This window comes from Cricetulus griseus, chromosome 4, assembly GCF_003668045.3.
Source record: "Cricetulus griseus strain 17A/GY chromosome 4, alternate assembly CriGri-PICRH-1.0, whole genome shotgun sequence".
In the NCBI taxonomy this organism is placed as follows: domain Eukaryota; kingdom Metazoa; phylum Chordata; class Mammalia; order Rodentia; family Cricetidae; genus Cricetulus; species Cricetulus griseus.
In genome coordinates, this window is record NC_048597.1 from 88,421,369 (window position 1) to 88,449,333 (window position 27,965).

The 27,965-nt window shown below is 49.2% G+C and overlaps 1 protein-coding gene across 9 annotated transcripts in view; it reads left to right on the forward strand.

The window, feature by feature from the left end:
- Pnpla6 (patatin like phospholipase domain containing 6) overlaps nucleotides 1–27,351 on the forward strand; it is a 31,574-nt gene extending 4,223 nt beyond the window's left edge. For 6 of the 9 annotated variants that reach the window (XM_027415778.2, XM_027415779.2, XM_027415780.2 and 3 more), the window contains 29 exons: nucleotides 2,339–2,479; nucleotides 2,571–2,730; nucleotides 3,127–3,207; nucleotides 3,363–3,491; nucleotides 3,684–3,764; nucleotides 3,854–4,019; nucleotides 4,395–4,478; nucleotides 4,905–5,014; nucleotides 5,147–5,314; nucleotides 5,401–5,478; nucleotides 14,038–14,243; nucleotides 14,505–14,636; nucleotides 14,714–14,837; nucleotides 14,946–15,059; nucleotides 15,242–15,317; nucleotides 17,314–17,454; nucleotides 17,660–17,723; nucleotides 18,266–18,434; nucleotides 18,600–18,782; nucleotides 19,290–19,408; nucleotides 19,635–19,791; nucleotides 20,123–20,239; nucleotides 20,326–20,395; nucleotides 20,842–20,958; nucleotides 24,451–24,752; nucleotides 25,435–25,551; nucleotides 25,766–25,862; nucleotides 25,989–26,098; nucleotides 27,041–27,351. In XM_027415778.2, coding sequence (XP_027271579.1) covers nucleotides 2,339–2,479; nucleotides 2,571–2,730; nucleotides 3,127–3,207; nucleotides 3,363–3,491; nucleotides 3,684–3,764; nucleotides 3,854–4,019; nucleotides 4,395–4,478; nucleotides 4,905–5,014; nucleotides 5,147–5,314; nucleotides 5,401–5,478; nucleotides 14,038–14,243; nucleotides 14,505–14,636; nucleotides 14,714–14,837; nucleotides 14,946–15,059; nucleotides 15,242–15,317; nucleotides 17,314–17,454; nucleotides 17,660–17,723; nucleotides 18,266–18,434; nucleotides 18,600–18,782; nucleotides 19,290–19,408; nucleotides 19,635–19,791; nucleotides 20,123–20,239; nucleotides 20,326–20,395; nucleotides 20,842–20,958; nucleotides 24,451–24,752; nucleotides 25,435–25,551; nucleotides 25,766–25,862; nucleotides 25,989–26,098; nucleotides 27,041–27,103 — 3,676 coding nt within the window. In that variant the 3' untranslated portion in view covers nucleotides 27,104–27,351. Of the gene's footprint in view, nucleotides 1–2,338; nucleotides 2,480–2,570; nucleotides 2,731–3,126; nucleotides 3,208–3,362; nucleotides 3,492–3,683; nucleotides 3,765–3,853; nucleotides 4,020–4,394; nucleotides 4,479–4,904; nucleotides 5,015–5,146; nucleotides 5,315–5,400; nucleotides 5,479–14,037; nucleotides 14,244–14,504; nucleotides 14,637–14,713; nucleotides 14,838–14,945; nucleotides 15,060–15,241; nucleotides 15,318–17,313; nucleotides 17,455–17,659; nucleotides 17,724–18,265; nucleotides 18,435–18,599; nucleotides 18,783–19,289; nucleotides 19,409–19,634; nucleotides 19,792–20,122; nucleotides 20,240–20,325; nucleotides 20,396–20,639; nucleotides 20,757–20,841; nucleotides 20,959–24,450; nucleotides 24,753–25,434; nucleotides 25,552–25,765; nucleotides 25,863–25,988; nucleotides 26,099–27,040 lie in introns of all 9 variants that reach the window. The other 3 variants (XM_035443208.1, XM_027415777.1, XM_027415781.1) reach the window with 2 other exon arrangements.
- The last annotated feature ends 614 nt before the right edge of the window (nucleotides 27,352–27,965 follow it).

The following is a 27,965-nucleotide window of genomic DNA, read 5'->3' on the forward strand; positions in this document are numbered from 1 at the left end:
GGTTGTCTTCTGGCCTACACACATAAACACACACACACACACACACACACGCACGCACGCACGCACGCACGCACGCACGCACGCACGCACGCACGCAAAAGTGTGTATAGTTATTCTGCACCATGGATTGTCTGTGGTAACCACATATTCCTAAGAAGCTACCCTGGTGTTCTTTGTGAGTTCAGAACAATTATCTCAGAACTGTGAGCCAGGGAAAGACTTGCTTAAGATCTCCTCAATAGAAGAATTCTATCTGAGCCTGGTATGGTGCTGTGCACACCTGCTGTCTCTATATGCAAGAGGTGGAGGCAGGAAGATTGGGAGTTCAAGGTCAGCACTGGCTCCTTAACCAAGTTTGGAGCCAACTTAGGCTACATGAGAGACACTGTCTAAAAATACCAACAAAACAGAAGAGGTCTATCTGGGTTTCTCTGTATTACTGAATTTAGCTCGTATGAGAGGGTCTATCTCAAGACTGTTGTGCTAGTAAAGGGGCCTGCCCCACAAACCTCTGTGACTCACAGGAGTTTCCCCCAAGTTCTTAGCAGAACTGCTGTAACTGAATTCTTCACACTGGAGGAGGGCTAGCTCAGGCATCTGTCTCCATCAGAAAAGCTACAGTGGGGCTCATTTATTACCACCTAAGAGGATGCTCCCTCATGGACCTTTTATTTTTCTCATTCTTTTGTTTTTTTTTCTTTCTTTCATTCCCTTCTCTTTCACTTTCCTGCCCTTTCTTTTTAATTAATTAATTGAGTGTATAGGTATGCGTGATGTATGTACCGTGTTGTGGGTGCACAGAGGGGAACATGGGGTATCCTGCTCAATTGCTCTCTGCCTTATTCCCTTGAGACAGATCTCTCACTGAACTTGCAGCTCATGCCTTTGGCTAGACTGGCTGGCCAGGGAGCCTAGAGATCCGCCTGTCCCCACTGCCACCTAAACTGAGACCTCAGGCACATGGATGCTTGATCCTCTTTGGCCCCTTATGTGATGTTGGGGATTAAACTCAAGTTCTCGTGCTTGTACAACAAGTGCTTTCCACTGAGCCATCTCCCTGGCCCCCTGCTTCCTAAAAGGGAAAAAAACAAAAACAAAAAAAACCAACCCAACAACTGAAGGGTTTTTACAGAGAACAGAAGTGTTTATATCTGGGGTCTTCATAGTATGCTCATACTATAAACTTCTAAACTCTATAAACTCCTGGAATGCCTTCCAGGTCTCCTGTGACAAATACAAGTGTTCTTTCTGCCTTCAGCCTGATCTTAGGAGTGTGTCATTGACACTATAGAGTCCAGGGGGAGGGGTTCACCAGGCTCCACCCCTCCCTGAGGAAGTATGGGCTGACATTGATTGATCTAAGCCGTAGTCCTCAATGGTGTAGGCACTGGGAAGTTGCCTTTGTTCAAGTAAATAACCCCAACCCATGCTCATGTAGGCACCCCCTAATTAAAGCAATGGGCCATAAAAACAAACAAGATACCCCACAAAAGTAGGAAGGGGACTTCCCCAAAAGAAGGGGTTTGGCAGAAAGAAGAGAGGGTTAAGGAGGGTATAATTAAAATGTTAGATATAAGTGTGAAATTCTAGAGTCCTATGATGGGGTGGGGGGGTGTCTCTGAAGTTGATGTTGACACCATATGTTTACTCTGTAAAAGGGTATATAGTGGGCTAGAGAGATGGCTCAGAGGTTAAGAGCACTCAGTGCTCTTCCAGAGGTCCTGAGTTCAATTCCCAACAACTACATGGTGGCTCACAGCCTTCTGTAATGCCACCTGGTACCCTCTTCTGGCCTGGGCAGAACACTATACATAATAAATATAAATAAATGAATATTTTTAAAAAGGGTATATAGCAAACATTTTAGACTTTATGGGGTATATACAGTCTCTATGTTGGCTATTCAACTCTGTCTTTGAAGTAAGATGGTAATAAATAATACTTGAATGAATTAACATGGCAGTGTGCTAATAAAACTTTAATGATAAAAAGTAAATAGAGGGCCTGATCTGGACAGTGAGTTTAATTTGCTCTGTATAAACCAGAAGGAAAGGGTAAATGGGTGCCTGAGCCTTCTATCATCCCTCTAAGCCAGCAGTTCTCAAACTGTGGGTGGCAACCCCTTGGGGGGGGGAGGGGGATCACACTACCCTTTCACAAGTACCATCAGAAAGCACAGACATTTACATTGCAATTCATGCCAGTAGCAAAATTACAGTCATGAAGTATCAATGAAAATAATTTTACGGCTGAGGGTCACTGCAACATGAAGAACTGTATTAAAGGGTTGTGCATTAGGAAGGTTGAGAACCACTGCTCTAACCCCTCCTCCCATCAGGATCTTGCGTATCCAGAAGGAGACTCCAACCCTACAGCGGAAGGAGCCCCCACCTTCAGTGTTGGAGGCTGACCTCACAGAAGGCGACCTGGCCAATTCCCACCTACCCTCTGAGGTGCTCTACATGCTCAAGAATGTTCGGTAAGTGTTGGGGTGTGGATGCTCTGAGGTTCCTGCAGAGCCTGTGGCTGCTTTGACCTCCTCCATCCCTTTCTCACTGCCCATCCTATAGGGTGCTGGGTCACTTTGAAAAGCCGCTTTTCCTGGAGCTCTGCCGGCACATGGTTTTCCAGCGTCTTGGGCAGGGGGACTACGTCTTCCGGCCTGGTCAGCCAGATGCCAGCATCTACGTGGTTCAAGACGGGCTACTGGAGCTCTGTCTGCCAGGGCCTGTGAGTGGACCTTGCAGAACCATTTTGGGAGGGTGGGTGCTGGGCATTTCTCCTGGATGTGATGTCAGAAGTCAGGTTAATGATGGCTCAGTGGTAGAGCCTTTGCCCAGTGAGGGACAGCAGGCGTGGCTCAGTGGTAGAGTCCCTTCCTAGAATCCCCCAGTGAGCCACTCATTGATGAGTACTTGGTTGGTACATGCAGGGCTCTGGGTTCTCATTCTAGTGCTATAAAAATATTAGCGTGACCATTTGGGGAGATCCACACAGATGGGCAGGGAGTGATGTGTAGGAAACAACAGGTTAGGAATTTGGTTATTGCTGGGGTGAGTTGGATGGGAGGTCTAGTGGCAGCCACTGGGAGGAGGCTGGCACTGGTCTGTGGCCCCTGTGTCTCAGGACGGGAAAGAGTGTGTGGTGAAGGAAGTCGTCCCTGGAGACAGCGTCAACAGCCTTCTGAGCATCCTTGACGTCATCACTGTGAGTGACAGTCCCATGCCGGGTAGAAAGGTGGGAGGCCCCATCTCATTAGCTCTGATATTGCTCGTGGTCACTGGCACCAGGAAGGGTGCAAGGAGCGGTGTGGTCTCACACATCTTGATCTTATCTCTTCTTCCCATGCGTGCCTCTCCCAGGGTCACCAGCATCCCCAGCGGACTGTGTCAGCTAGGGCTGCCCGGGACTCTACAGTGCTGAGACTCCCAGTAGAAGCCTTCTCAGCTGTCTTCACCAAGTACCCTGAGAGCTTGGTGCGAGTGGTGCAGGTCAGCTGGCCTTTCAAGTGTTCCATGGGTGGCAGAACACTCCGCCCCACCTATCCTAGGCATCAGTGCTTGGTGGATAGGCATACTTGTTGCTTATCACTGTTGAGCAGCAGACCTCCATGGAGGCTGCTGATGCTGACTGCTCACTAGCCTGACCACGCCCCTCTCCTGCTTCTGCCCCCGCCCCTGCAGATCATCATGGTGAGGCTGCAGAGAGTCACCTTCCTGGCGCTTCACAACTACCTGGGTCTGACCAATGAACTCTTCAGCCATGTGAGTTGGACACACACACAAGAGGATGTGGGGACACAATGGGGGACACTTAGACATGCTGTAAATGTCTCTCTATCTCCCTACCCCAGGAGATCCAGCCCTTACGCCTATTCCCTAGCCCTGGCCTCCCATCCCGCACCAGTCCTGTCCGTGGCTCTAAACGGGTAGTCAGCACCTCGGGTACTGAGGATGCCCCAAAGGAGACCTCTGGCCGGCCCCCTGACCCCACTGGAGCCCCACTGCCTGGACCCGCAGGTACCAGGGCAACTCCTTCCCGCTGCTCCCAGCCAAGGACTTGAGCCCATTCAGCCCCATCTCTGGCCTTTGTGCTTTTCAGTCCCTTAGTTTTGTGTATGTTTTTTTTTACATGTATTTATTTATTGTGGGGGGGTGCAGACATGCAAGCAGTGGAAGTCAGAGAACAATTTGCAGGAGTTAGTTCTGTCTTTCTACCATGTGGGTCCAGGGCCTAGAACTCAGGTTGCCAAGCTTGCTGCCCCAAGCCCTTACTGAGCCCAGTTTTGCAGGTTTAAATTGATCCTGCCCCAGGCACCTTGTGTTGCTCACTCCCTAGTCCCAGCTTGAGGCCTATGGATCTGAGCACAGGGTCCTGAGTGTTTGTCTCCCCAGGGGATCCTGTGAAGCCCACATCCCTAGAAGCCCCCTCAGCTCCTCTGCTGAGCCGCTGCATCTCCATGCCAGTAGACATCTCAGGTTCGGAGCCCTGGTGGGGGGAGTAAGTGGTGGACGGTATGGAAAGCACTGTCAAAAGGGCCTAAATTTGAATTCAGGACACGCTGCTTTTCAGTCCTGATTTTGTTTTCCTACCTACAAAATGGGCATATCCTATTTCCTTGGTTCTTACTTTGGTGGGTATGCTCTGAGATCATTCTCCTGCCATCTGTGTTGGGAAAGATGCAGGGGTAAAATGCGATCATCAGTTAGTCATATCTGTCATGGTTGCAGCTTTAGCATGGAATTAAGGTTGGTTATAGATGTGGTTACTAACTTATTTGTTTACTTATTTACTTTGTGCCTGAGGGTGGACACCAGGACCTTACACATTCTAGGCAGACACTTCATTGAGCTCTACCCCAGCTCCAACTTATTGGCTTTATTGCCTCGCCTCCATGCATATAGGCTTGCAAGGAGGCCCTCGTTCTGACTTTGACATGGCCTATGAGCGTGGCCGGATATCTGTTTCCCTTCAAGAAGAGGCATCTGGGGGACCTCAGACAGCATCCGCTAGGGTGAGGCCCTCTCTTTGCTCCCGTCTCACCACAGCCCCCCTTTCAGAACTCTGGCCTTGGCCAGTGGGTGAGTCTTTGAAAAGGTCAATTGGGAGACTCACAGGAAATTACAGGTCCTCCTGCCTTACACAGACTCCAACTCAGGAGCTCCGGGAGCAGCCAGCCGGTGCCTGTGAATACAGCTACTGTGAAGATGAGTCAGCGACCGGTGGCTGTCCCTTTGGGCCCTACCAGGGCCGCCAGACAAGCAGCATCTTTGAGGCTGCGAAGAGAGAGCTAGCCAAGCTGATGAGGATTGAGGTGGGCAGAGCGTGAAGGGAGGCAGGGTATGAGGGAGCCAGGTGAAAGGCCTGGCTGGGTCCATCTCAACTCCCCTCCCTTCCCAGGACCCCTCTCTACTGAACAGCAGAGTCTTGCTACATCATGCCAAAGCCGGCACCATCATAGCCCGCCAAGGAGACCAGGTAAGCCTGACCCTTGACCTGTGGTACCAGATCTCTTCCTTTGACCTCTGATACCTGACCTTTATGTAGTGATGGCTGCTTTCTTTCTCTGGGGGTCAACTTCGTATACCTTTTTAGCCTCCCACTGTGGGAGGTTTATATTGTATTGTTTTGAGACAGGGTCTCACTATGTAGCCCTGGCTGGCCTGGAACTCGCTATATAGACCAGGCTAGCCTCGAACTCACAGAGATCCACCTCTGCGCCGACTGCTGGGATTTAAGGTGCGCACCACCATGTATGACCTACCCTTGGGTTTTGTGATCTCCACCATCTACTTTCACAGCAAGTCCCATTGACCTACCAAGCCTTCACCCCTAGTCCCTGAACTTTTTCTCCTGGAGTTCCCAACCTCTAACTCTCTCCTCTTGTGGCCCCCATGACTCTGTGATGTACCTACATGTTCTGTCCTCCTTCCAGCCTTGGTGCCTGCCTGCTAGGATAGGTGCTTATTAAATAGGTAGGAATAGGTCTGGGGATATGGCTCAATTGGAACAGTATTCTCCTAGCGTGCTCCAAGCTTTAGGTTTCACACCCAGCACAACATAAAGTGAGCATATATATATATATATATATATATATATATATTTATATATCAGAAGGGCGGTGGTGCACGCCTTTAATCCCAGCACTTGGGAGGCAGAGGCAGGCGGATCTCTGTGAGTTTGAAGCCAGCCTAGTCTACAGAGCGAGTTCCAGGACAGGCTTCAAGGCTACACAGAGAAACTCTGTCTCAAAAAACCAAAAAAAGAAAAAACATAAAAAAAAAAAAAACACCAGTTTTTTGGGGTTTTTTTTTTGGTGTGTGTGTGTGTGTAAAATTGACCCAGAGACCATAATTTCTCACCTGTGTTAAGAAGGATACAGAGGAAAGGTCCAGTCATCAATTGTGTCTGCCATGGTTGTGGCATGGAGCTTGGTTGGTCTTTTATTCGTCTTTATGATTATTGCTACTAGTTATAGTACTTTGGGCCTGGGGATAGAACACAGTACTTCACACACACTAGGCAAGTGATTCGCCACTGAGCAACACTCCAGCTCTGCATTGCTTCTGTTGCCTCCAGTTATTCACAGGCTTGCTGGGTGGTTCCCGTGTAAGCCTGAGGCACCATTTTATAGCCTCCCCATCCCCCCATCCTCTGTATGAGGAATTTGAGGCCCACTGCAGGAAGAAGCTGTGAGACTGGAATCATATATTCAGATGTGGAGGAGGGGAATCTGGAGTGAATGGGTGCTTGAAATATACGTTCCTTTTTTTTTTTTTTTCAGTTTTCCTGTGTATGTATGCATATGCATACTGTTTCCATTTGTGTGGATTCGTGTATGAATACATGCGTGTACACATGGATGCATGAATTTTTTTTTCTTTTGGTTTTTCAAGACAGGGTTTCTCTGTGTAGCTTTCGAGCCTATCCTGGCACTCGCTCTGGAGACCAGGCTGGCCTCGAACTCACAGAGATCCACCTGCCTCTGCCTCCCGAGTGCTAGGATTAAAGGCGTGCGCCACCAACGCCTGGCTGGATGCATGAATTTAAAGGCTCATGGTTACTGTCAGAAATTATCTTCCTTCCACACCTCTCATTCCAACCTAGAATTCACCATGCTCTCAGTCTCGGGCTAGCATGTGCTGGGGATCCAGTCTCCCCCTGAGGCTGGAATGACCAGCAGTCTGCCATGCCCAGTTCTGTAGGTTCTGGGGGTGTGGATTCTGACTGTCACACTTTAGCAGCAAGTGCTTTAGCAGCTGAGCCAGTTCTGAGCTCCAGAGTTGATACCCACACACCTTGTCTCCAGTTCCCTTTGTGACTCTAGGCAAAGAGTCTAGAAAGTCCTTGGCTTCCTCGGTCTGTGGGCGGGGAGATAATAAGCAGAACCCATCAGCTCCTTGCAGCAATGCAAAAGTGACAGCTCAGGAAAGGCTTTGCAGGGGCTTGTAGCCCCTCGTGTTTCTAGTGACAGCTGAAGGCAGCAATGGGATAGAGGCACTGAGAACCTGGACTGGAGTTGGGGGTCAAGTGGAGTGTGTGCCCTATTGATAGTTAAGAGGTTCCATTACTTGATGGGGTGTTCTACTCTCCCTTTGGCTGCTCATAGCAGATGCATGCTCCTTTGAGGAGAGGAAGTCAGATGAGGCTGATGTCAATCTTGTGTGGCCCCGGGGGCATGAGGAAATGCAGTGACACGGCTGCTGCTTTCCCCCCCCCCACCCCCCAGGCTTGGCTGATCAGGAAGACGGTTGAATTGAACCCAGCCCTGGCCTGCAGAAAGGCCTAACTGGTCTGTAGCCCCTGCAGGAGGTTTTGTTCTATTTGTCTTCTTGGCTTTGTTGGGACCAGCTGTGCTGCTCTGCCTATCTCTATCTAACATTTCATACCAATTTTTTTTTTTTAAGGTTTTTTCTTTTGAGACAGAGTTTCTCTGTAGCCCTGACCATTCTATAGACCAGGTTTACTCTGTAGACCAGGCTGGCTTCAAACTCAGAGATCCAACTGCCTCTGCCTCCCAAATACTGGGATTAAAGGTGTACACCACCACTGCCTGGTTAGCCTTGTTCATTTTTATGTGTATGACTGTTTTGCCTGCATGTATGTGTATACACCATGTGTGTGCAGTACCTGTGAAGGCCAGAAGAGGGCAACAGAGCCCTTGGATCTGGAGTTACAGATGGTTGTAAGCTGCCTAATGTGGGTATAGAGAACAGGTCTTCAGTAAGAGCAGCCAGTGCTTTTAACCTCTCATTTATTCTCTAGGGCTTGGTGCTTATTTAAAAAGAAATTGTGTGTGTGTGTGTGTGTGTGTGTGTGTGTGTGAGAGAGAGAGAGAGAGAGGGGGGGGGTAACCCAGGGCCTTTGGACATGCTAGGCAAGAGTTCTACCACTAAGCCATTTCTCCCCCCATCCAGCATTTTAAAAATGAATATATGCATTTTAACTGGGTGTTAGTAGTACACACCTTTAATTCCAGCACTCTGGAGGCAGAGGCAGGTGGATTTCTATGAGTGTGAGGCCAACATCATCTACATATTAAGACCCTATTTCTTGCTATATAGGATTTCTAGTGATGTGAAAAGACACCATGACTAAGGCAACTCTTATAAAGGAAAACACTTAATAGGGGTGGTTTGCAGTTTCAGAGGTTTAGTCCATTATCATCATGGCAGCATTCAGGCAGACATGGTGATGGAGAAGGAACTGAGAGTTCTACATCTTGATCCACAGGCAACAGGAAGTGAACTGTCTCACCTGGCATAGCTTAAGCATAGGAGACCTCAAAGCCTACCCCCACAGTGACACACTTCCTCCAACAGGGCCACACCCACTCCAGCAAACCACACCTCTAATAGTGCCACTCCCTTTCAGGGCCATTTTCTTTCAAACTGGCACACCATGCCCCATGTCAATTTTATTTTTTTAACTTTCAAAATTATGTGTGTTGGTATTTGCATGTGAGCACAGGTGACTATGAAGTCCAGAGGCATCAGATCTCCTGGAGCTGGAGTTATGGGCAGTTGTGGTTGTACCCAGCATTAGTGCTGGGAAGCAAACATGGGCCCTCTCCAGTAGCAATATTCATTCTTAGCCACTGAGCCATCTTGTTAGTGCCCTCCCCCAAATGTCACATTTTTGATTGTTATGACTTGGGAAGTGTGTCTGTGTGTGTGTGTGTGTGTGTGTGTGTGTGTGTGTGTGTGTGTGACCCTGAGACCAGGATACTAGAATCCCCAGGCTGTGCAAGGAGTCATCCAGACCAAAGTGTCAATAGTGCCAACACTGAGAAACCCTGCTGTACACAAGAATTTTCCCAATTGAGTTTTCTGCACCATCTATCTCTAAGGTGTAATCAGCATCTAGATGGAAAATCTCAAATGCACAGTGCTGCCAGATCTAAAACCTTGTGTCAACATGATATAAGCAGTGAAGCCCACACCTGACCTGGGACAGAGTGCAGTCAAACAAGGAGCAGTAAAAATAGTGTATGAAATTACCTTTAAGGGGGTTGGAAGGATGGCTTAGTTGTTAAGGTGTGTGCTTTGCAAGCACAAGGACATGAGTTTGATCCCTAAAACCCACATTCCCACATTGGAATGCAGGTCGTGAGGTTATAGTATTTGCCTGTAATCCCAGCACTGGGGAGGTAGAGGCAGGAGGATTGAGAACGTTCAAGGTGCTCCTCAACTACATAGAGAGTTAGAGGGCAGTTTAGGCTATATAAGACCATGTCTTAAAAAAAAAGATTAGGCCTGGCAGAGGTGGCGCACGCCTTTAATCCCAGCACTCAGGAGGCAGAGGCAGGCGGATCTCTGTGAGTTCAAGACCTACCTGGTCTACAGAGCAAGTTCCAGGACAGGCTCCAAAGCTACAACAGAGAAACCCTGTCTTAAAAAGCCAATTAAAAAAACAAAAACTAAACTAAAAAGAATTAGCCTTAGGTTATGCATATGAGACAAAAAAGACATCTGTTTAGACCTGCATCCTGCAACCAAGATACCTCATTTTACTTCTTCAAATATCCCAAAATCTGGCGGGGGGGGGGGGGGGGTCAAAATAGAAAACACTATTAGTCTCAAGCACTTGGAATAAGAGATACTCAGCCCATATTATAACAAGGGATGTAGCTAAACAGGTTTTGAGAAACGCTGTTTTATCCTTTCTTGGAAATCCCGAGTGAATATATTAGCATGCTCAAGGCCCCGAGAATTCCTGCACTAAAATTTCCCTACTCTTACCTGATGGTGGTACTGAACTCCCTTAATCCCAGCACTTGAAGGCAGAAGCAGGCGGATCTCTGCCACCCTGCCTGGTCTACAGAGCAAGTTCCAAGACAGCCAGGGCTACACAGAGAAACGCTGTCTGGAAAAAGTGGCCAAAAAGAAAAGTTCCTAATCTAGAACTGGTCATCATGACAGCTCAGTTGGTAAAAAAAAAAAAAAAAACTTGCTGTACAAGCCCAAGGACCAGAGTTCAAATCCCCAGCACCCACATGAAAAAAACCAGGGTATTGTTTGTAACTTCAGCAGAGGTGAGGCTGAGACAGCAGGAGACCTTGGGCTTGCTAGCCACACAGCCTAAGCTAAGCAAACACCGGGTTAAACCTTGTCTCAAAACACAATTGAGGCCGGGTGGTGGTGGGCATGCCTTTCTAGCACAAAGACTAGGCTAGCAGATCTCTGTGAGTTCAAGGCCTGCCTGGTCTAAAGAGTGAGTTCCAGGACAGGCTCCAAAGCTACACAGAGAAACCCTGTCTCAAAAAAGAAACCAAAATAAAACAAACAACAACTAAAACGACAACAACAAAAAACCACAATTGAGCCAGGTTTAGGGGCAAATGCATTCTGGAGGCAGAAGCAGGTAGATTTCTTTGTGTTTGAAACCAGCCTGGTCTACACAGAAAATTCTAGGCCAGTCAGGGATACATAATGAGACCCTGTCTTAAACAAATCACAACAAAAAGAAGATGGAGCAACACTCAGGGCTTTCATATGCACATATATCTGTGTGTACACACACAATCTCCCAATCTAGTAACACCATAGTGTGATTTTAATAATACCCGTATGTAATCCAAGCACTAGCTGCAAATATGCATGTGTGTATATTTCACCTTGCCCGATCATCACTGTTGGTGCTTTGTCTGGCATCAGACAGGCTGCTGTGATGGACAGAGGAAAGCTCTTCCCATCTCTCAGTGGTTTCAATTCCTCTTTTATAAAGGGGTGGGGCTGGGATGTGTCTGTCTGCTCAGGCTAACCACGAAAGAGAGGATCATCCATTTACTGAACTTGTGGCATGTCCGGGATCCTGTCCTGCTTGCTAGACAGGAGGGGGAAAAAATCTGTATGCCTTTGGTAAATGGGCGGTTCTGATGACTGTCACTTAGAGGAGCACACAAGTCCTTGTAAACTCATAGGGCTTAGAGCTACAAAGGCCAAATTCTTGGCACTACAAAGACTAGCTTACACAGGGCAGTGCCTCTAAGAATGTGACCACACACAAGGAAGGAAGGATGGAGCAATGAGTTAGGTGTCGATGGAGGAAAGGTCAGTCTAGATAGAGAGCGAGTTGTGCAAAAGTCCTGGGGTGACACTGCTTAGCTTTTGAATGGCCAGAAATATCTTTTTCTTTTTATCACATTTATTTGTGTGCACAAGTGTGTGTGTGTGTGTGTGTGTGTGTGTGTGTGTGTGTGTGTATGTGTGTGTGTGTACCCATGAAATGGTGCCCATGTGGAGGTCAGAGGACAGCTTGGGGGAGCCCTTCTTTCCTTTCACCATATGAGACCTGGGATTGAATTCAAGTTGTCAGACTTGGCAACATTTATCAGCAGGGCCATCTTGTCTGTCCCTACTTTTTCTTTTTTGAGGTCTCACATAAACCAGGCTAGCCTGGAATTCACTGTGCAGTCCAGGGGCCCCTCCCTGACCTGAAGGCCCTCTTGCCTCTGCCTCCTGAGTGCTGAGATCAGCACCACACCTGACCCAAGATCTGCTTGAGCCCTAGAGCACTTGAGGGAGGGGTGTGAAACAAGAAAAATACTTTAAAATATCTTGGGGTAGAAAGGAACATGCTCTGTGCAGGAAACAAAAGCAGGGGGGATCAAATGGAATAGATACATGAGCACAAAGGGGACTATTGCTTTAAAGTTTTTATTTTTATTTTTTTATTATTATTTTTTTAATGTGGGCATGCACGCCACAAGCATAGGTGTTGGTCAGCCTTTAGAAGTCAGTGTTTTCCTTCCATTATATGGGGCTCAGGTTGGATTTGGCTGCCAAGCTTGGGAGCAGGTGCCTTCACTCTGAGCCAGTGCAGAAGCCCCAAGAGGGTCTTCTCAAGGGGGATCTCATTATTGAATGGTAGTCCATGACTCATACAGTTTAACTATGCAAAGTGTATGTTTTACTGAATTTTTGTACATTCAGAGTTTCGGGATCAATTTTAAAGCATTTCATCACCTTGGAAAGCTCTCCTTAGCTGCCAACCTCTCACCCAAGGCCTGGCGATCACTAATCTTCCTGTTTCCATAAATGTGTCTGCTTTATTTCTATGAGACAGGATCTAACATTGCCCAGGCTGGCCTGGAGCTCCCTATCTGGCTGAGAGTGGCCTTTAACTCCTCCTCCTCCTTTCTCTACCTCTCAAATGCTGGGATTACAGTCATCTGCCTCAGGCCTGACTCTGTGTTTTTGCAGCCTCCTGCTGTGTTTCTTTTGTAAGGAATTCATGGGCCTTAATCTGGCCTAAAAGTCTGGTGATCCATTAGCAATGTCTGTCCTGGGTGCAGATCCTGGTGTAGATACATACATAGGATCATCCTATCTGCAGAATTCAACCAACAAGGACTGAAAATGTACTTAGTGTGGCTGGAGAGATGGCTCAGGAGCACTTGCTGCTGTTCCAGAGGACACAGATTCAACACCCAACACCCACACACCTCAAAACTGCCTGTGATTTGAGATCCAGGGATCCATTGCCCTCTTTTGGACTCTGGAGGCACCAGGCAGGCATGTGGCACACATATTTACAGGGAAGCAAAATACTTATCACATAAAACAAAAATACATATATATTAAAAAAAAAGGCTAGACATGGTGGTACACTCCTTTAATCTCAACACTCTGGGGACAGAGATAGGTGGATTTCTAGAGTTCAAGGCCAGCCAGGTCTACATAGCAGTTCCAGGCCAGGCAAGTAATAGTGGGAGCCTGTGTAAAAAAGGAAAAATAAATAAAACATAGGTAGGTCTAAGACTAGTGTGTCTGTATGGACAGGTATAACATTTCCTAAGCAATACTGCAAAGCATCTTTTATATGACATTAGGGAGTATAAGTAGTTGCCTAAATTAGTTGAAAGTCTACAGGAGAATGTATAGTATGTATAGGTTCTATGCAAATTGACACCAATTTGTCCAGGTGAAAGCATAATGAGTTTTGGTATCCACAAGGTGTCCCTGGGAACAATTATGTTGGACACCAAAAAAAAAAAAAAGACTAAGTTCATACTGAGTCTTTCACATTCCCTACTTCTTCTGCATTCTGAGTGTGGGGATTGCTGATGCGCACTGGGGCACCTGTGTGTCCAGGGCTGGGATTGAACTCTAGGCTCCATCTTTCCTAGGCAAACACTGTGCTTTAGTGAGCTACACTTTATATTATGAGCGTCCCAGGCTGGTCTTGAACTGGGTTTGTAGCTGAGGCTGACTTTGAGCCTCCACTTGAGGGCTGGGACTAGTTCATGTAGTGGTGGGGCTCAGACTTGCTCTGTAGTCAGGGGTGACCTTGAACCCTCTTTCCTCCACATGCATTCTGCCTTGCTTCCAGAGTGCCGAGTGCTGGGACTGTAGGCTGCACCACCATGTCTGTGTATATGGTGCTGGGGAGGGAAGCCAGGGCTCTGTACGCCATTAGCTATATCCCCAGCCTTTTCTTAACCCTTCTTTAAGTTTTACTGTGAGGGATGCTAGCCTGAGTTAGGGGAGAGCTGCTGTAGCTGCTCATCTGATCACCTAGCCTCTGTCCCAACAGGATGTGAGCCTGCACTTCGTGCTCTGGGGCTGCCTGCATGTGTACCAACGCATGATTGACAAGGCTGAGGAAGTGTGCCTGTTTGTGGCACAGCCAGGGGAGCTGGTGGGGCAGCTGGCCGTGCTCACCGGGGAACCCCTCATCTTCACGCTGCGAGCCCAGAGAGATTGTACCTTCCTGCGGATCTCCAAATCTGACTTCTACGAGTAAGGCTGGGATTGGGCTGGGCCTGGCACCTGGATGACCCCATTCCAATTATTTTTTTCCAAGGGGGGGAGATCAAGACATCATTCCCCCACCCCATTTCTAGAAGGTAGGAAGGAGCCCCCAGATAGGGCTTCCCAACCCCTTCTCGGGCAGGTGTGAGTCCTTTCTGTTTCACTCCCAAGCCGATACCCCTTTCTTCATTCCTTTTAATATGTTCCAAGAAAGCCTGGTTCCACACATCCCTTCTTTTTTGCATGCAGGATCATGCGTGCACAGCCCAGTGTGGTGCTGAGCGCAGCACACACGGTGGCTGCAAGGATGTCCCCCTTCGTGCGCCAGATGGACTTTGCCATCGACTGGACAGCTGTGGAAGCCGGTCGCGCGCTCTACAGGTACCATCCTGATCCCACCTCACTGCTCAGACCCCGCCTACAATTTTGCCTGACTCTCTACTCTTCATCCTCCCCAGGCAGGGCGACCGCTCAGACTGCACCTACATTGTGCTCAATGGGCGTCTCCGCAGTGTCATCCAAAGAGGCAGTGGCAAGAAGGAGCTAGTGGGGGAATATGGCCGCGGGGATCTCATTGGTGTGGTAAGGGCAGCCCCTGTCTGTCTCCAAGCATAGCCAGCCCTTCACCTAAATGTATGTCTTCTCAGGTCCCCGTTATCATCTGTGGGGAATTCTTATTTTGTATCCCAGGTGGAGGCTCTGACCCGGCAGCCACGAGCCACCACTGTACACGCTGTTCGAGACACGGAGCTGGCCAAGCTCCCGGAGGGCACTTTAGGCCACATCAAACGTCGGTACCCACAGGTACATCTCCTGGTTGGGGAGGTGGCGAGCAGGGGGCGGGGCCTCCGTGTGCCAGGCTGCCCTAATCAGGGTGCAGCCCAAGTGACAGGATTTCTAGTCTCCCAGGTGAAGGAAGCAAAGGTGGGACCCTTCTGTCTCACAAAACACCATTCTCCTCACCCTTCTCCAATCCCCTGCCTCAGGTCGTGACCCGCCTTATTCATCTACTGAGTCAGAAAATTCTAGGCAATCTGCAGCAGTTGCAAGGACCCTTTCCAGGTGAGTTTGCCAACCCTGGGGCATACTGGAGGATTTAGGGTTGGTGTGCTCAGAGTATTCCATCAAACAGCGTGATGGGAAACCGAATTCGACTGTAAATCTTGCTGGGGGCGGGATTAGGACCGGAAGTTGTCTCAATGGGGGCTGCCCTTGCCACACATGCATCTAGTGTATGCTGGGAAATGTAATCCTTGTTTCCAGGCAGCTTGTTGATTGGTGTAAAATATGCTCATGGGTGGATTCTTGTATTTTTTTTTAAGTAAGGACAACACTTGAATTATACTTATTTATCGTATGTGTACGTATGTATGTGCGTGTCTGAACATGTATGAAGGTCAGAGGAATCAGTGTTCTACCTTCCACCATTTGGGTCCAGGGACTCAAGGGAGGCCGTCAGGCTTCAAAGCAACAGGGTTTCTCTGTGTAGCTTTGGAGCCTGTCCTGGAACTTGCTCTGTATATAGAACAGGATGGACTCGAACTCACAGAGATCCTCCTGTCCAAGCAACACCTTTACCTGCTAGCCATCTCTTAGGTTCATTGGGGTGGATTCTTCAGTAGGGCGGTTGGTTCCTGGTCCCGATAGACAACCCTGAGCATCCTGGGAAAGAATCAAAATCTAATAGCGAGAGCCTGTGGTACTAGAGGCACATTGTTAAATGGCTTCTGAAGTTAAACTGGCTTGCTAGAAGTGTGGCTCTATGTACAGGAGTGTGGTTTCTGTGAGCTAGACTAAATCACAATACAGTCTGTTTCAGCCATGCCACCAAATGGGCCTGAGCTTTCCCCCACATAAGCCTTGACATTCAGGGGATCAAGGTCATGTAGGTAGGAAAGACATCATTTAGACAACACACATAAACATCGGGAGTTGGTAAGTACAGAGAGGGAAGCGAAGTAAGGCAATTACACGGGGCTGCAGGCAGAAAGTGGGAGAGGAGAGTGGAAGCTTGGTTTCTGAGGACTATGAGCTGAGCCTTGCTAGATGTGGGAAAGAAGTAGATAGGTCCACACAAGGTTTGGTGGCTTGGAGGTTTTGTTTGTTTTGTTTCGTTCTGTTTTGAGATAGCGTCTCATGTTGCCCAGGCTGGGCTTGAACTCACTGTATAGCCAAGGATGACCTTGAATTTAAGATGCTCCTGCCTCCACCTTCTGAGCGCTTAGATGGCAAGCATATGCCACCACATCAGGTTTATGTGACATTGCGGAGGGAATGCAGTGTTTCTCGTGCTAAGCCAAGCACTCCACCAACTGACCTATAGCTGCAGTCCAGGTTTGGTACAACTTGAGAGGGAGAGATGAGGTCAGGAGCCAGAGGGCTTTGGAAAGCATTTGAGCTCACTAGGTTGTTATATGGGAGAGAAGGACCAACCAGGAGGTAAAGTGTGAGGTGATACCTGGGCAAGGGGTAGGAGTGACATTTCTATCTAGGCTTTAGCTGAGAGACAGGGAAGTGATAGATGAATCAAAACTATATTCTTGTCCAGCTGGATGTTGGGACACAGTGGCCCAAGTCAGAATGGGAATGAAATGGAGTGGTCCTAACATTGCGTGATGGGTATAGTAGCATACGTCTGGTGTCCCAGTACTTGAGGGTTGGAGGCAGGATGTCTAGGTCATTCTCATCTGCATGAGACCCTGTCTCAGAAAAGAACAGCAATAGCAAAATTGCATAGTGGGTCTCACTGAGATTAAGGTGAAGGGTATTGGCCACGTCTTAACAAGAAATACCCCAAGGACAGAATTGTATGTTGGATACTATAGCCATGGCCTCAGTATGGTGCTGTCATAGGTCAGAGCAGTGAGGGGCTATAGGCTAGCGGACAAAGAGCAGGGATAGAGGAGAAGGTGGAAGATGAAGAGGAAGTAGAGGGGGCATGGGGCGGGGAGTGGTGGAAAAGAGATGGAAGATAGAAGAAAGGGCGGTGGGGGAGAAAGAGAGCATCAGCTTCTCCAAACAGAGTTACTCAGCCAGTCTGCTATTGGTGTTTCAACAGGCTCTGGGCTCAGTGTCCCTCAACACTCGGAACTGACCAACCCAGCCAGCAATCTGTCCACTGTGGCCATCCTCCCTGTGTGTGCTGAGGTGCCCATGATGGCCTTTACTCTGGAACTTCAGCATGCTCTGCAAGCCATTGGTGAGGGGAAGTCTGTCCAGTGGGACCATGTCTGTACACACCAGTCTTCCCTAATTAGTGGATGTACCCCAGTGGGTGGGTAGGTGGGGGTGGCGGAATGGGAAAAGATCCTAAGCCACAGCGATGGGCTGCAAGTATCTGTTCTGGGAGAGGCCTCCCAAATGTTGAGCTCGGCTCCTGATTTCCATTCCTCAATTACCTCTAGGTCCCACGCTCCTCCTCAACAGTGACATCATTCGCGCACGCCTGGGAGCTTCAGCACTAGATAGGTGTGTAGGGCTTTGGGGGTGGGGCTGGAAGGGTGGAAGGTATCTATTGGAGGTTCTTTCAGATTGGGTTGGCAAGCTAGGCTTCTGAATAAGGTGTCCCATCTGTGGGTCAGTAAGGAGACAATGTGGACAAATCCCTCTTCGTAGCAGGGGTGTCAAACCAGAAACCCAGGGGCCATGTGCAGCTCTCATAGCTATGAGTGTGGCTCAAAACATACTTAATTATGAGTGGTATTATTATTATTATTATTATTATTATTATTATTATTATTATTATTTGTAACATGGTTCTTGGCATTCTGTAGATAATGTCACGTACCAAAGTGATGCAAAACAAATATGTGAAAATACACATACTTGTGTCCTTGCGACACCTGAGTCCCCATTTCGACACCCCCCATCCCTACTTTGGCATGAACTTTAATTGCTGGGACCTGGGATTATCTAACTCTTCCCAGCAGTAGGATTACACTATCTGTATATTGGGAGAGATTGTGGGACTCCAGGCTAGCTCCAAGATGACACTCACTATCTCATCCCAGCATTCAAGAATTCCGGTTGTCAGGATGGCTGGCCCAGCAGGAAGATGCCCATCGCATTGTGCTCTACCAGACCGATACATCACTGACTCCCTGGACAGTGCGTTGTCTACGCCAGGCTGACTGCATTCTTATTGTGGGTCTCGGTGACCAGGAACCCACCGTCGGTCAGGTCTGGAGAACACCCCCTCCATCCTCCCCTCAGGATCTAATCCGTTGCCCCTCTGTGCCTGTATAAGGTCGTGTATGCTCTCAGGGTTTTCTGTGACAGAGCTGAGTTTGGCCAGGTGAGGGTAGAAAGGTATCAGTGACCTCCACCTGTCTCTGTTTTACACAGCTGGAGCAGATGCTGGAGAACACTGCCGTGCGTGCCTTGAAGCAGCTGGTTTTGCTGCACCGGGAGGAAGGCCCAGGTCCCACGCGCACGGTGGAGTGGCTCAACATGCGCAGCTGGTGCTCGGGGCACCTACACCTGCGCTGCCCCCGCCGCCTCTTCTCACGCCGCAGCCCAGCTAAACTGGTAAGTGGTGAAATGTGAAAAATCGCTCCATCTTCTAAGGGGCAGAGCTTGGGTGTGGCACAAATAAGAGCCCTGGGAGGCACAGCTTCTTCCTTCAGGTAAGGTTTGGGGGATACTTCCCTTCCAGCAGCACTAGGGTAACTGCTCTTCTGTCTGAAGTTGAGGTTTGGGCATGGCTTGGAGAAGGGCACTTAGTGGCACACCCTCTGCTGCTTCCAGTTGGGGTTTGGGGAAGCACCCGTCCACCTGTGGGCATAGCTTGCTGTTATGCCCTCTTCTGCCTAAGGCTGAAATTTAGGTATACAGACTGCTCCCCAGGGGCCCAGGGCTCTGGTAGGGTCTTAAGAGAGCCCCTAGGAGGCCCACCCTCCTCTGACTAGAAGCAGAGACAGTCTGGCACAAGGGGAGGGAAGATTGGTGTCAAAGATCAGCCTGTGCCTGAGTGATCTCCTGGACCTGGTCCCTATACCTGAGTCTAATGCATCTTTATTCTCTCTTGGATCCCAGCATGAGCTGTATGAGAAGGTTTTCTCCAGGCGTGCAGACCGGCACAGCGACTTCTCCCGCTTAGCCCGGGTGCTCACTGGAAACACTATTGCCCTGGTCCTTGGTGGAGGCGGAGCCAGGTGAGAGGCAGGGGTATATTTACAGACACAGCTTCCTTATACTGGGGCATCCTAAGGGGCAAGGCCAGGATGCCCAATGGGTGGGGCTTATTACTCGGGAGAGACCCTACTGCCTGGTAGCTGGTCATAGTGTTCTTTGTCAGGAGGAGAAGTGGGAGCAGGAGACTTCCTGGGGGCAGGTCCTAGCAGAGCCCCAGTTTGTCACTGGGTCCCCTCCATTCTGCAGAGGCTGCTCACATATTGGGGTGCTGAAGGCATTAGAGGAGGCAGGGGTACCAGTCGACCTTGTGGGTGGCACGTCTATCGGTTCCTTCATTGGGGCCCTGTACGCAGAGGAACGCAGCGCCAGCCGTACTAAACAACGAGCCCGGGAATGGGCCAAGGTATGTTTTATGGGTATAAGGAGATGGGGTTGCAGCATCCCAGAAGTGCAGGGAGACGTGTGATGATGCCATAGCCTGACTGAGTAGTGTGGGCAGGGTTCCGAGCTCTGGAGATTCTGCCTAGATCCTTATGGAAATATCATTGGGACCTGGGCTGGGACCTGGGATGAGCCTTCTGAGACTTCTTAGCCAATGACTCTAATCCCCAAACTCTGGCTAGAGCAATCATGGTACCAAGTAACAATCACAACCCCTGGGTGTACCTGGCTGTTCCTGGAGCAATGATCGCTCTGTGATTATAAGCAACTCATTCTGACCACTTGATCCATAGAGCATGACTTCTGTACTGGAGCCTGTATTGGACCTCACATATCCTGTCACCTCCATGTTTACTGGCTCCGCCTTTAACCGAAGTATCCACCGTGTCTTTCAGGATAAGCAAATTGAGGTATGTCCACCCCCCATACCTGGCTCTGCCTGTCTCTTCCCTTGGGTTTTCAACCCCCTTCTACCTCAGTTTTTGCCCTTTCCCAGGACTTGTGGCTGCCTTACTTCAATGTGACCACAGACATCACTGCCTCGGCCATGCGTGTCCACAAAGATGGTGGGTGGCATCCTGCCTGGCTCTGCTACAGCCATACTGGACAGCTGTGTGGGGGTGGGCTGTAGGGGAGGGGCAGCTGAGCATCTGGGACGTTGTTAACACAAGTGACCGTCCACCTGGGCCCGTCCACCAACCACTAACCATCACCCACTAATGTCCCGAAGGTCCCAGGTATGTCCATTTTCAGGGGTGGGGAGCTGGGAGGCTTGTCGAGCACCTCACCCCCTCCCACCATCCCCCACAGGCTGCGTGTGGCGTTACGTCCGGGCCAGTGCCTCCTACTGTCCCTACCTGCCCCCACTCTGCGACCCCAAGGACGGGCACCTGCTGGTGGATGGGTGTTATGTTAACAACGTTCCAGGTCAGCGAGCCCACGGGCTGGCCGGGCCTCCAAGTGTGTCTGAGTGTGTTTGTGCGTGTCTGTGTCTGTGTATCCCACCGGGCAGGCTCCCTGTGGCGGTATGTGCGTGCCAGCATGACGCTCTCAGGCTACCTGCCCCCGCTGTGCGACCCGAAGGATGGGCACCTGCTCATGGACGGTGGCTACATCAACAACCTGCCAGGCAAGTGGCTGCCACTCACATCTGCATGGACATTTTTGTCACAGGCTCATGCCCATACTGACTCCTGCACATGCAGACTTGAAAGGGACTGGTACATGGATGGGTGTAGACACATACAGCCTGCACAGGAATATAGACTGACACACATGCATACAAACAGATATGGGAGTGTATGTGGACAGTAACATGAACATTTGAAAAGTACACAGATCAGGCATGGTAGCACACACCTGTGATCCCAGCACTTGGAAGGTAGAGGCAGGATGGTAAGAAGTTCAAGGCTACCTGGTGGTGGTGATACTCTTAGGAGGCAGAGGCAGGAGGATATCTGAGTTTGAGGCCAGCCTGGTCTATAGAGTTCCAGGACAGCCATGGCTACATAGAGAAACCCTGTCTGGGAAAACAAACAACAAAACAAAACAAAACAAATAAAAGAAGTTCAAGGCCATCCTTAGCTTTGAGGCCATCGTGGCCTACATGAGACCCTATCTCAATATATATATGTATGTATAATATGTATTATTAAAAATGGGCTCTAGCTCAGTTGGTAAAGAACTTGCCTAGTGTGAGCAAAGCTCTACATTCTACCTCCTGCTCACACAGCCAGGTGTGATACTGCACACCTGTCATCCCAGGACTCAGGAGACAGAAGCAGGGGGATCAGGAATCAGAGCCATTTTCAGCTACAAAGCAAGTTCCAGACAAGCTTGTGTGTAAATAAACAAACAAATGAAGTTCCTCTCCATTCCCATGTGTTACAGTGGACACAGAGGGGTGCACACACGAGGAAGAAGGGCTGGTGTACAGTTACACATGCAAATATGCAGAGAATACACTTCCACATATGCACGCTTGTCTCTCAGGTGCTTACATAGGTAGAACACAGGCACACATATGAATAAACACATACCTGAGATATCATTTATCCACACTGACCAGTGTCCTGCATGTGCTATGGAACATGTGTGTGTAGACATGCAGGTTGAGTAAGGTGCCTCTGTGACCAAGCGAATCACTTTTCTTTTTTTCTTTTGTTTTGTTTTTTATTTTGTTTTGTTTTGTTTTCCAAGACGGGGTTTCTCTATATTGCTTTGGCAGTTGTCCTGGAACTCACAGAGATCCGCCTGCCTCTGCCTCCCGAGTGCTAGGATTAAGGGCATACGCCACCAACGCCCATCGAGAAGCACTTTTCATACCTACCAACTTAAAAAATTTTTTTAGATCGGTCTCAAACTTGACAGGTAGTCAAGGATGATCTTGAACTTCAGATCCTCCCTCGCCCACCTCTGGGCTGCTGGGATGCCAGGTGTGCTCTCCCATGCCCAGTTTACATGGCACTAGGGGTGGAACCCAGAGCTTCCCTCGTGCTGTGCAGACACAGTGCTAACTGAGCTGCATCCCCAGTGTGTCCACTGACTTCACAAGTGCAACAGGAAGTGGATGAGTGTGCAGCTCTAAAAACCAACTCACTCTCTTGCTGGGTGATGGTGGAGATGGCACACACCTTTAATCTCAGTACTCAGGAGGCAGAGGCAGAGGCAGGCAGATCTCAGAGTTTGGGGCCAGCCTGGTCTACAGAGTAAGCTCCAGGACAGCCAGAGCTACACAGAGAAACGCTGTCTAGTTACTATGTCTGTCTCTCTGTCTCTGTCTCTGTCTGTCTCTGTCTCTGTCTGTCTCTCTCTGCCTCTCTCTCTCTCTCTCTCTCTCTCTCTCTCTCTCTCTCTCTCTCACACACACACACACACACACCAGGAGATAGCCAGCTATAATACACAGTGTGTATCTGGGCCTGTGTTTGACTTTATGAATAAAGGATTTTTTTTCTAATTACATATTATTTTTTTTCCTGTGTGTGCATGCATACACATACCACAGCATGTGTGGAGGTCAGAGGACAACTTACAGGAGTTAGTTCTCTCATTCTATCATGCGGGTCCTTGGGGGTTGAGCTCTAGACATCATGGTTTAATAAGTACCCTACCTGCTGAGCCATCTCGCTGGTCCTGCTTCTTGTTGTTGCTGTTGTTAAATCAAAACTGGCCCTCACCACAGCTGAGGATGATCTTGAACATATAGTCTTCCATCATCCACTTCTCAAGTGCTGGGTTTATGGGTGTGAGCCTGCCTTAAAATAAGGTTTTATTGGGATAGCCATGCCCCACAATCTATCTCTTAGCAACAGTTTCTGTCATGTGGTGAAAGCTCAGGGCAGAACTGAAAGCATTTTCTCACAGTCCTTTGCAGAGATGGCCAATGCTGTATGTAGACATATAAACCCTGCTACAACTCTCACATAGATCACGTGTTAACAGACCTACAGGAGACCAGCACACTTGAATATGCAGACACATATGAGCTGGGTAGATGGCTCTGTTGATGGCACAAATGTAATAACCTGAGTTCTATCCCAGGACCCACATAAAAAAGATGGTCTCGGTGGTGAACATCCATAACCCTGGCACTGGGGTGGAGCAGACAGGAGGCGTTCCCAAGGCTTGTCAGCCAGCTAATCCAGTGGAGTGGATGAGCTCTAGTGGGACAGCCTGATTCAATAAAGAAGGCACAGGGCTGGATAGATGGCTTGGCAGTTTAGAATGTACAGTGCTCCTGCAGAGGACCTGAATTCTGTTCTCAGCACCCGCATCCTCACAACTGCCTGTAACTCCATCTCCAGGGTCTCCCCATGCCTCTCTGACCTCTGTGAGCATTGTACACAAATGCACATAAACACAGGCAGATGCTCGAGCGCGTGTGTATACACACATCTTTTTAAGTTTTTTGTTTGTTTTATTTTGGTTTTGGTTTTGTTTGTTTGTTTGTTTGTTTGTTTTTGAGACAGGCTTTTTCTGTGTAGCCCTGGCTGACCTGGAATTCAATCTGTAGACCAGGATGGCATCAAACTCACACAGATTCACCTGCCTCTACCTCCCGAGTACTGGGATTAAAGGCACGCACCACCACCACCCAGCCTAATCTTTTTTATTTTTAAGGTGCCAAGTGGTAGAGGAAGACACACAGTGTTGACCTCCAGCCTGCACATAGCACACACACAGATGAACATTTGCCAATACACATTCAGATAGGCCTAGGGAGAAATGCAGGCAACAGGCAGACATACTGCTTCCCACAGGGACTCAGACAAGAGAGCTGTGAACAGCCACAGGCATGTGCACGTGGCATGCATACCCAGAAACAGAAACCCAAGGATAGCCACACAAAGTTGAATAGACAGTCAGGTATTTCCTTGGGCTGGGATTGGCTACAACACAGTCTCTGGAGTGCACAGACATAACTGCCATTCTCACTGGACCAGCTTCTCTTGGCTTCATTGCATAAATTCCATGTCATTTGCATGACCCCATGATGTTTGCATGCACCCTTCCACACCCCACCCCCTGTATTGTATTGCGGTATCTGTGGGACTGTATTGGGCATCCCTGCCCTGCTGGGCCCCTGTTGGGAGAGGCTGCTGACATCCTGGCTCCACAGCGGACATCGCCCGCAGCATGGGAGCCAAAACAGTCATTGCCATCGACGTGGGAAGCCAGGACGAGACAGATCTCAGCACCTATGGGGACAGCCTGTCTGGCTGGTGGTTGCTGTGGAAACGGCTGAACCCCTGGGCAGACAAGGTGAAGGTTCCAGACATGGCTGAGATCCAGTCCCGCCTGGCGTATGTGTCATGTGTGCGGCAGCTGGAGGTTGTCAAATCCAGCTCATATTGCGAGTACCTGCGCCCGTCCATTGACTGCTTCAAGACCATGGACTTCGGAAAGTTCGACCAGATCTATGTGAGTAGGTGGGCTGTGGGGAGTAGATCGGTGATTGAACAGGCATGTCTTCAGTAGATGCGATATGGATATGGCTGTGTGTGTTCTGTGTTTGTACGACATTTGTCATGTGCCAGCTGCACTGCCTGAAGCACTGTGCAGTAGTTTCTAATGCCATTTCTAATGAGTGGAGAATGAAAGCAATGACCAGTTAGGAATGTCTGCCATAGATCCGGAGAGGGATATAGCATATGTTGTGTGCCGCTGACCCTGCAAAACATGCCATAGGCCACATCAACTGAAACTGGTCAGCAGTTAATGCCCTAGAGAGGCCCCACGTTAAAATGTCTGGTATCCCTCTGCGACCACTGGAAGGATGGGCCATAATGGACTAATGTCTACCATGGGCATGGGACATGACACTACTCACAAATAGATGGCTTATAATTTTGCATGTTACCATCTTGTGTCACTTGGTACTTGAAATACCACATGGGGCTGAGTGGGAAAGACTGAAGAGAGAGACTGGTAATGTCTGACAGGGTTACCAACTAGAAATCTGTAGGGAGGTATGCTGTAGATTTAATCCACATGCCTGCTCTCCCAGAAGTCAAGCACTTAATGGGCATATTGCAGGAAACTGTGTAGATGCTGGGGCAGGGAGTGGTGTCAGGCATAGTCCCAGCCTCCTTGTTTCTTACAGGATGTGGGCTACCAATATGGGAAGGCTGTGTTTGGAGGCTGGACCCGTGGTGAAGTCATTGAGAAAATGCTCACAGATCGGCGGTCTACAGACCTTAATGAGAGCCGCCGTGCAGATGTAAGCTTGCGATGCTTTTGCTGAGGCCAATCTTATTCAGAGATTCCAGAACCCCAAGCCCCTGTCATCTGGAAACCTCAGATGATCCAGTACATCCTTGGGTTTTACTGAGCCCCTTAGGTGTCAGGCACCACCTCAGGGTCCCCTCTGAGCTCTTAAGACCCTCAGACTATCTCCACTTCCAAAGCCTCACCCACCCCACTCCACACCACAGATACTCGCATTCCCAAGTTCTGGCTTCACTGACTTGGCTGAGATCGTGTCCCGGATTGAGCCCCCAACAAGCTACGTCTCTGATGGCTGTGCTGATGGTGAGGGGTTGAAGGGACCCTTGAGAGTTGGGGGTGGTAGGCCTGGAGATGTGGGGGAGGGGCATGCATGGCTGCAAATACCAGAGTCCATGTCTCCTTACCTGTGCCCTGTGCTTCCTATCCCAGGGGAGGAGTCGGATTGCTTGACTGAGTATGAGGAAGAAGCAGGACCTGAATGCTCAAGGGATGAAGGGGGCTCCCCCGAGGGCGCCAGCCCTAGCACTGCCTCAGAGGTGGTAAGAATGGACAGCCCAAGGATTCCTGATGTCCCCAGCAGATCACATGTGCCACCGATTGAAGGGAACTGATTAAAGTCTTGGGGCCAGGGGGTGGTGAATGGGGATGCCGGGTGACATGGGAACACAAGTTTAAAGATGTGAGGATTCATGTTTTGGGACTGACAGACTAAACCTTCCTTGGTTTCATATCTGTTACTATGACAAAATACTTTTCAAAGCAAATCGGGTGAGAAAGGGTTTATTTATCTCACAATTCAAGACTGCATTCAATATTTGCAGGGGAGACAAGGAGGCAGGAGTTTGAGAAAACTGGTGATATTAGGTGTGCAGTCAGAAGACAGTAATATGTGTATTCATGCCTGCACTCAGCCCCGTCTCCCCACTCTACAGCCCTGAGTAGGGAGTGGTGCCACCCACAGTAGGCAGGTCTTCCCACGACAATTAACTTAATAAAGACACCCCCCACCACATGCTTCCAGGAAACTCTCCATTCCCAGGGTATTCCAGATTGTATCAAGTTGACAATTAAAATTAACTGCCACAGTGTGTTAGTGTCCCCGGGCAGTGTGTCATGATGCACAAACTGGTTGTTTCTCTTTTTTTTTTTTTTTTTTTTTTGGTTTTTTGGTTTTTTGAGACAGGGTTTCTCTGTGGCTTTGGAGGCTATCCTGGCACTAGCTCTTTTAGACCAGGCTGGTCTCAAACCCAGAGAGATCCGCCTGCCTCTACCTACGAGTGCTGGGATTAAAGGCATGCGCCACCACCGCCCGGCAAAACTGGTTGTTTCTAAGGTGACATTTATCAAGCAAGGCCTGAGATGAAACTGATTTTGAGTGGTGAGGGTTGGACAGTTCTATTTGGGAGCTGTCATGTAGATGTCACAAAGTGGGTGGCATTTACCCAGTCCGGTTAACACACATAAATTGCCTGTCCCTACAGGAGGAGGAGAAGTCCGTGCTTCGGCAGCGACGCTTTCTGCCTCAGGAGACCCCAGCTCAGTAGCAGATGCCTGAGGACCTTGACATGGGAGCCCTGTTCCTGGACCAGGTTGTGAGTGGGCCTGAGGGGGAGCTCACACTCTTATTCCTGCTGCTATACTGTGACACGCCCTGGACCCCCTCCCCCTTGGCTCCAAGGCCCACACACTGGACTGACTTGCCCTGTCCCCAAGGGGAGGGCAGAGCTGCACTGATGACCTTTGACTAACTATGTTACCTAACCCCTAATAAACTGTCACCCCTTTGAAAGCAGCTGGATGCTGTCTTTGTGTTTCAGGGCTCCTCACCGCACTGTCTGTACTCAGTATGCAGGGCTGAGCCCAAAGGAGCCTGTAGCTCATCCACTGCCGTGACAACTCGCTTGTGGGTCCACAGCATGCTGCCTCCAGACAAGCTGGTTCTTCTTGCCTGGCTTGTGGATGCTCCAGGGTGTCTCAGGCACCCCTTACTCCTATTAAAACCCCACAGCCATTGAAGAGACAGCTCAGAAGGGGCACAAAGGGCTCTTGCAGAGGATCAGAGTTAGACTCCTAGTGGCTCACAACTGGTTGTGACTTCAGCTTCTGGTGGCCTTTTCTGGCCCCCCACTGTTTCTGCACTCTCGTGTGCCTACTGCCTCTCACACACACTTATACAAAGTGAAATATAAACATTCCCACAGCCTATGCACTTCAGCTAGTCTTACTATGTTCAGGGGCTCTGTGGGACAGTATATACTACAAATTAAGCCCTAAAGGTTAGATCGCCACCCCTGCTCAAGACTTGGGCATACACAGGGCTTTCTGGAAGTTTCCTTTCAGCCTGTCCTGGTGGTGAAGGCCTGTCATCCCAAGATACTCAGGAGGCTGATTCAGGGAGTCACAAAA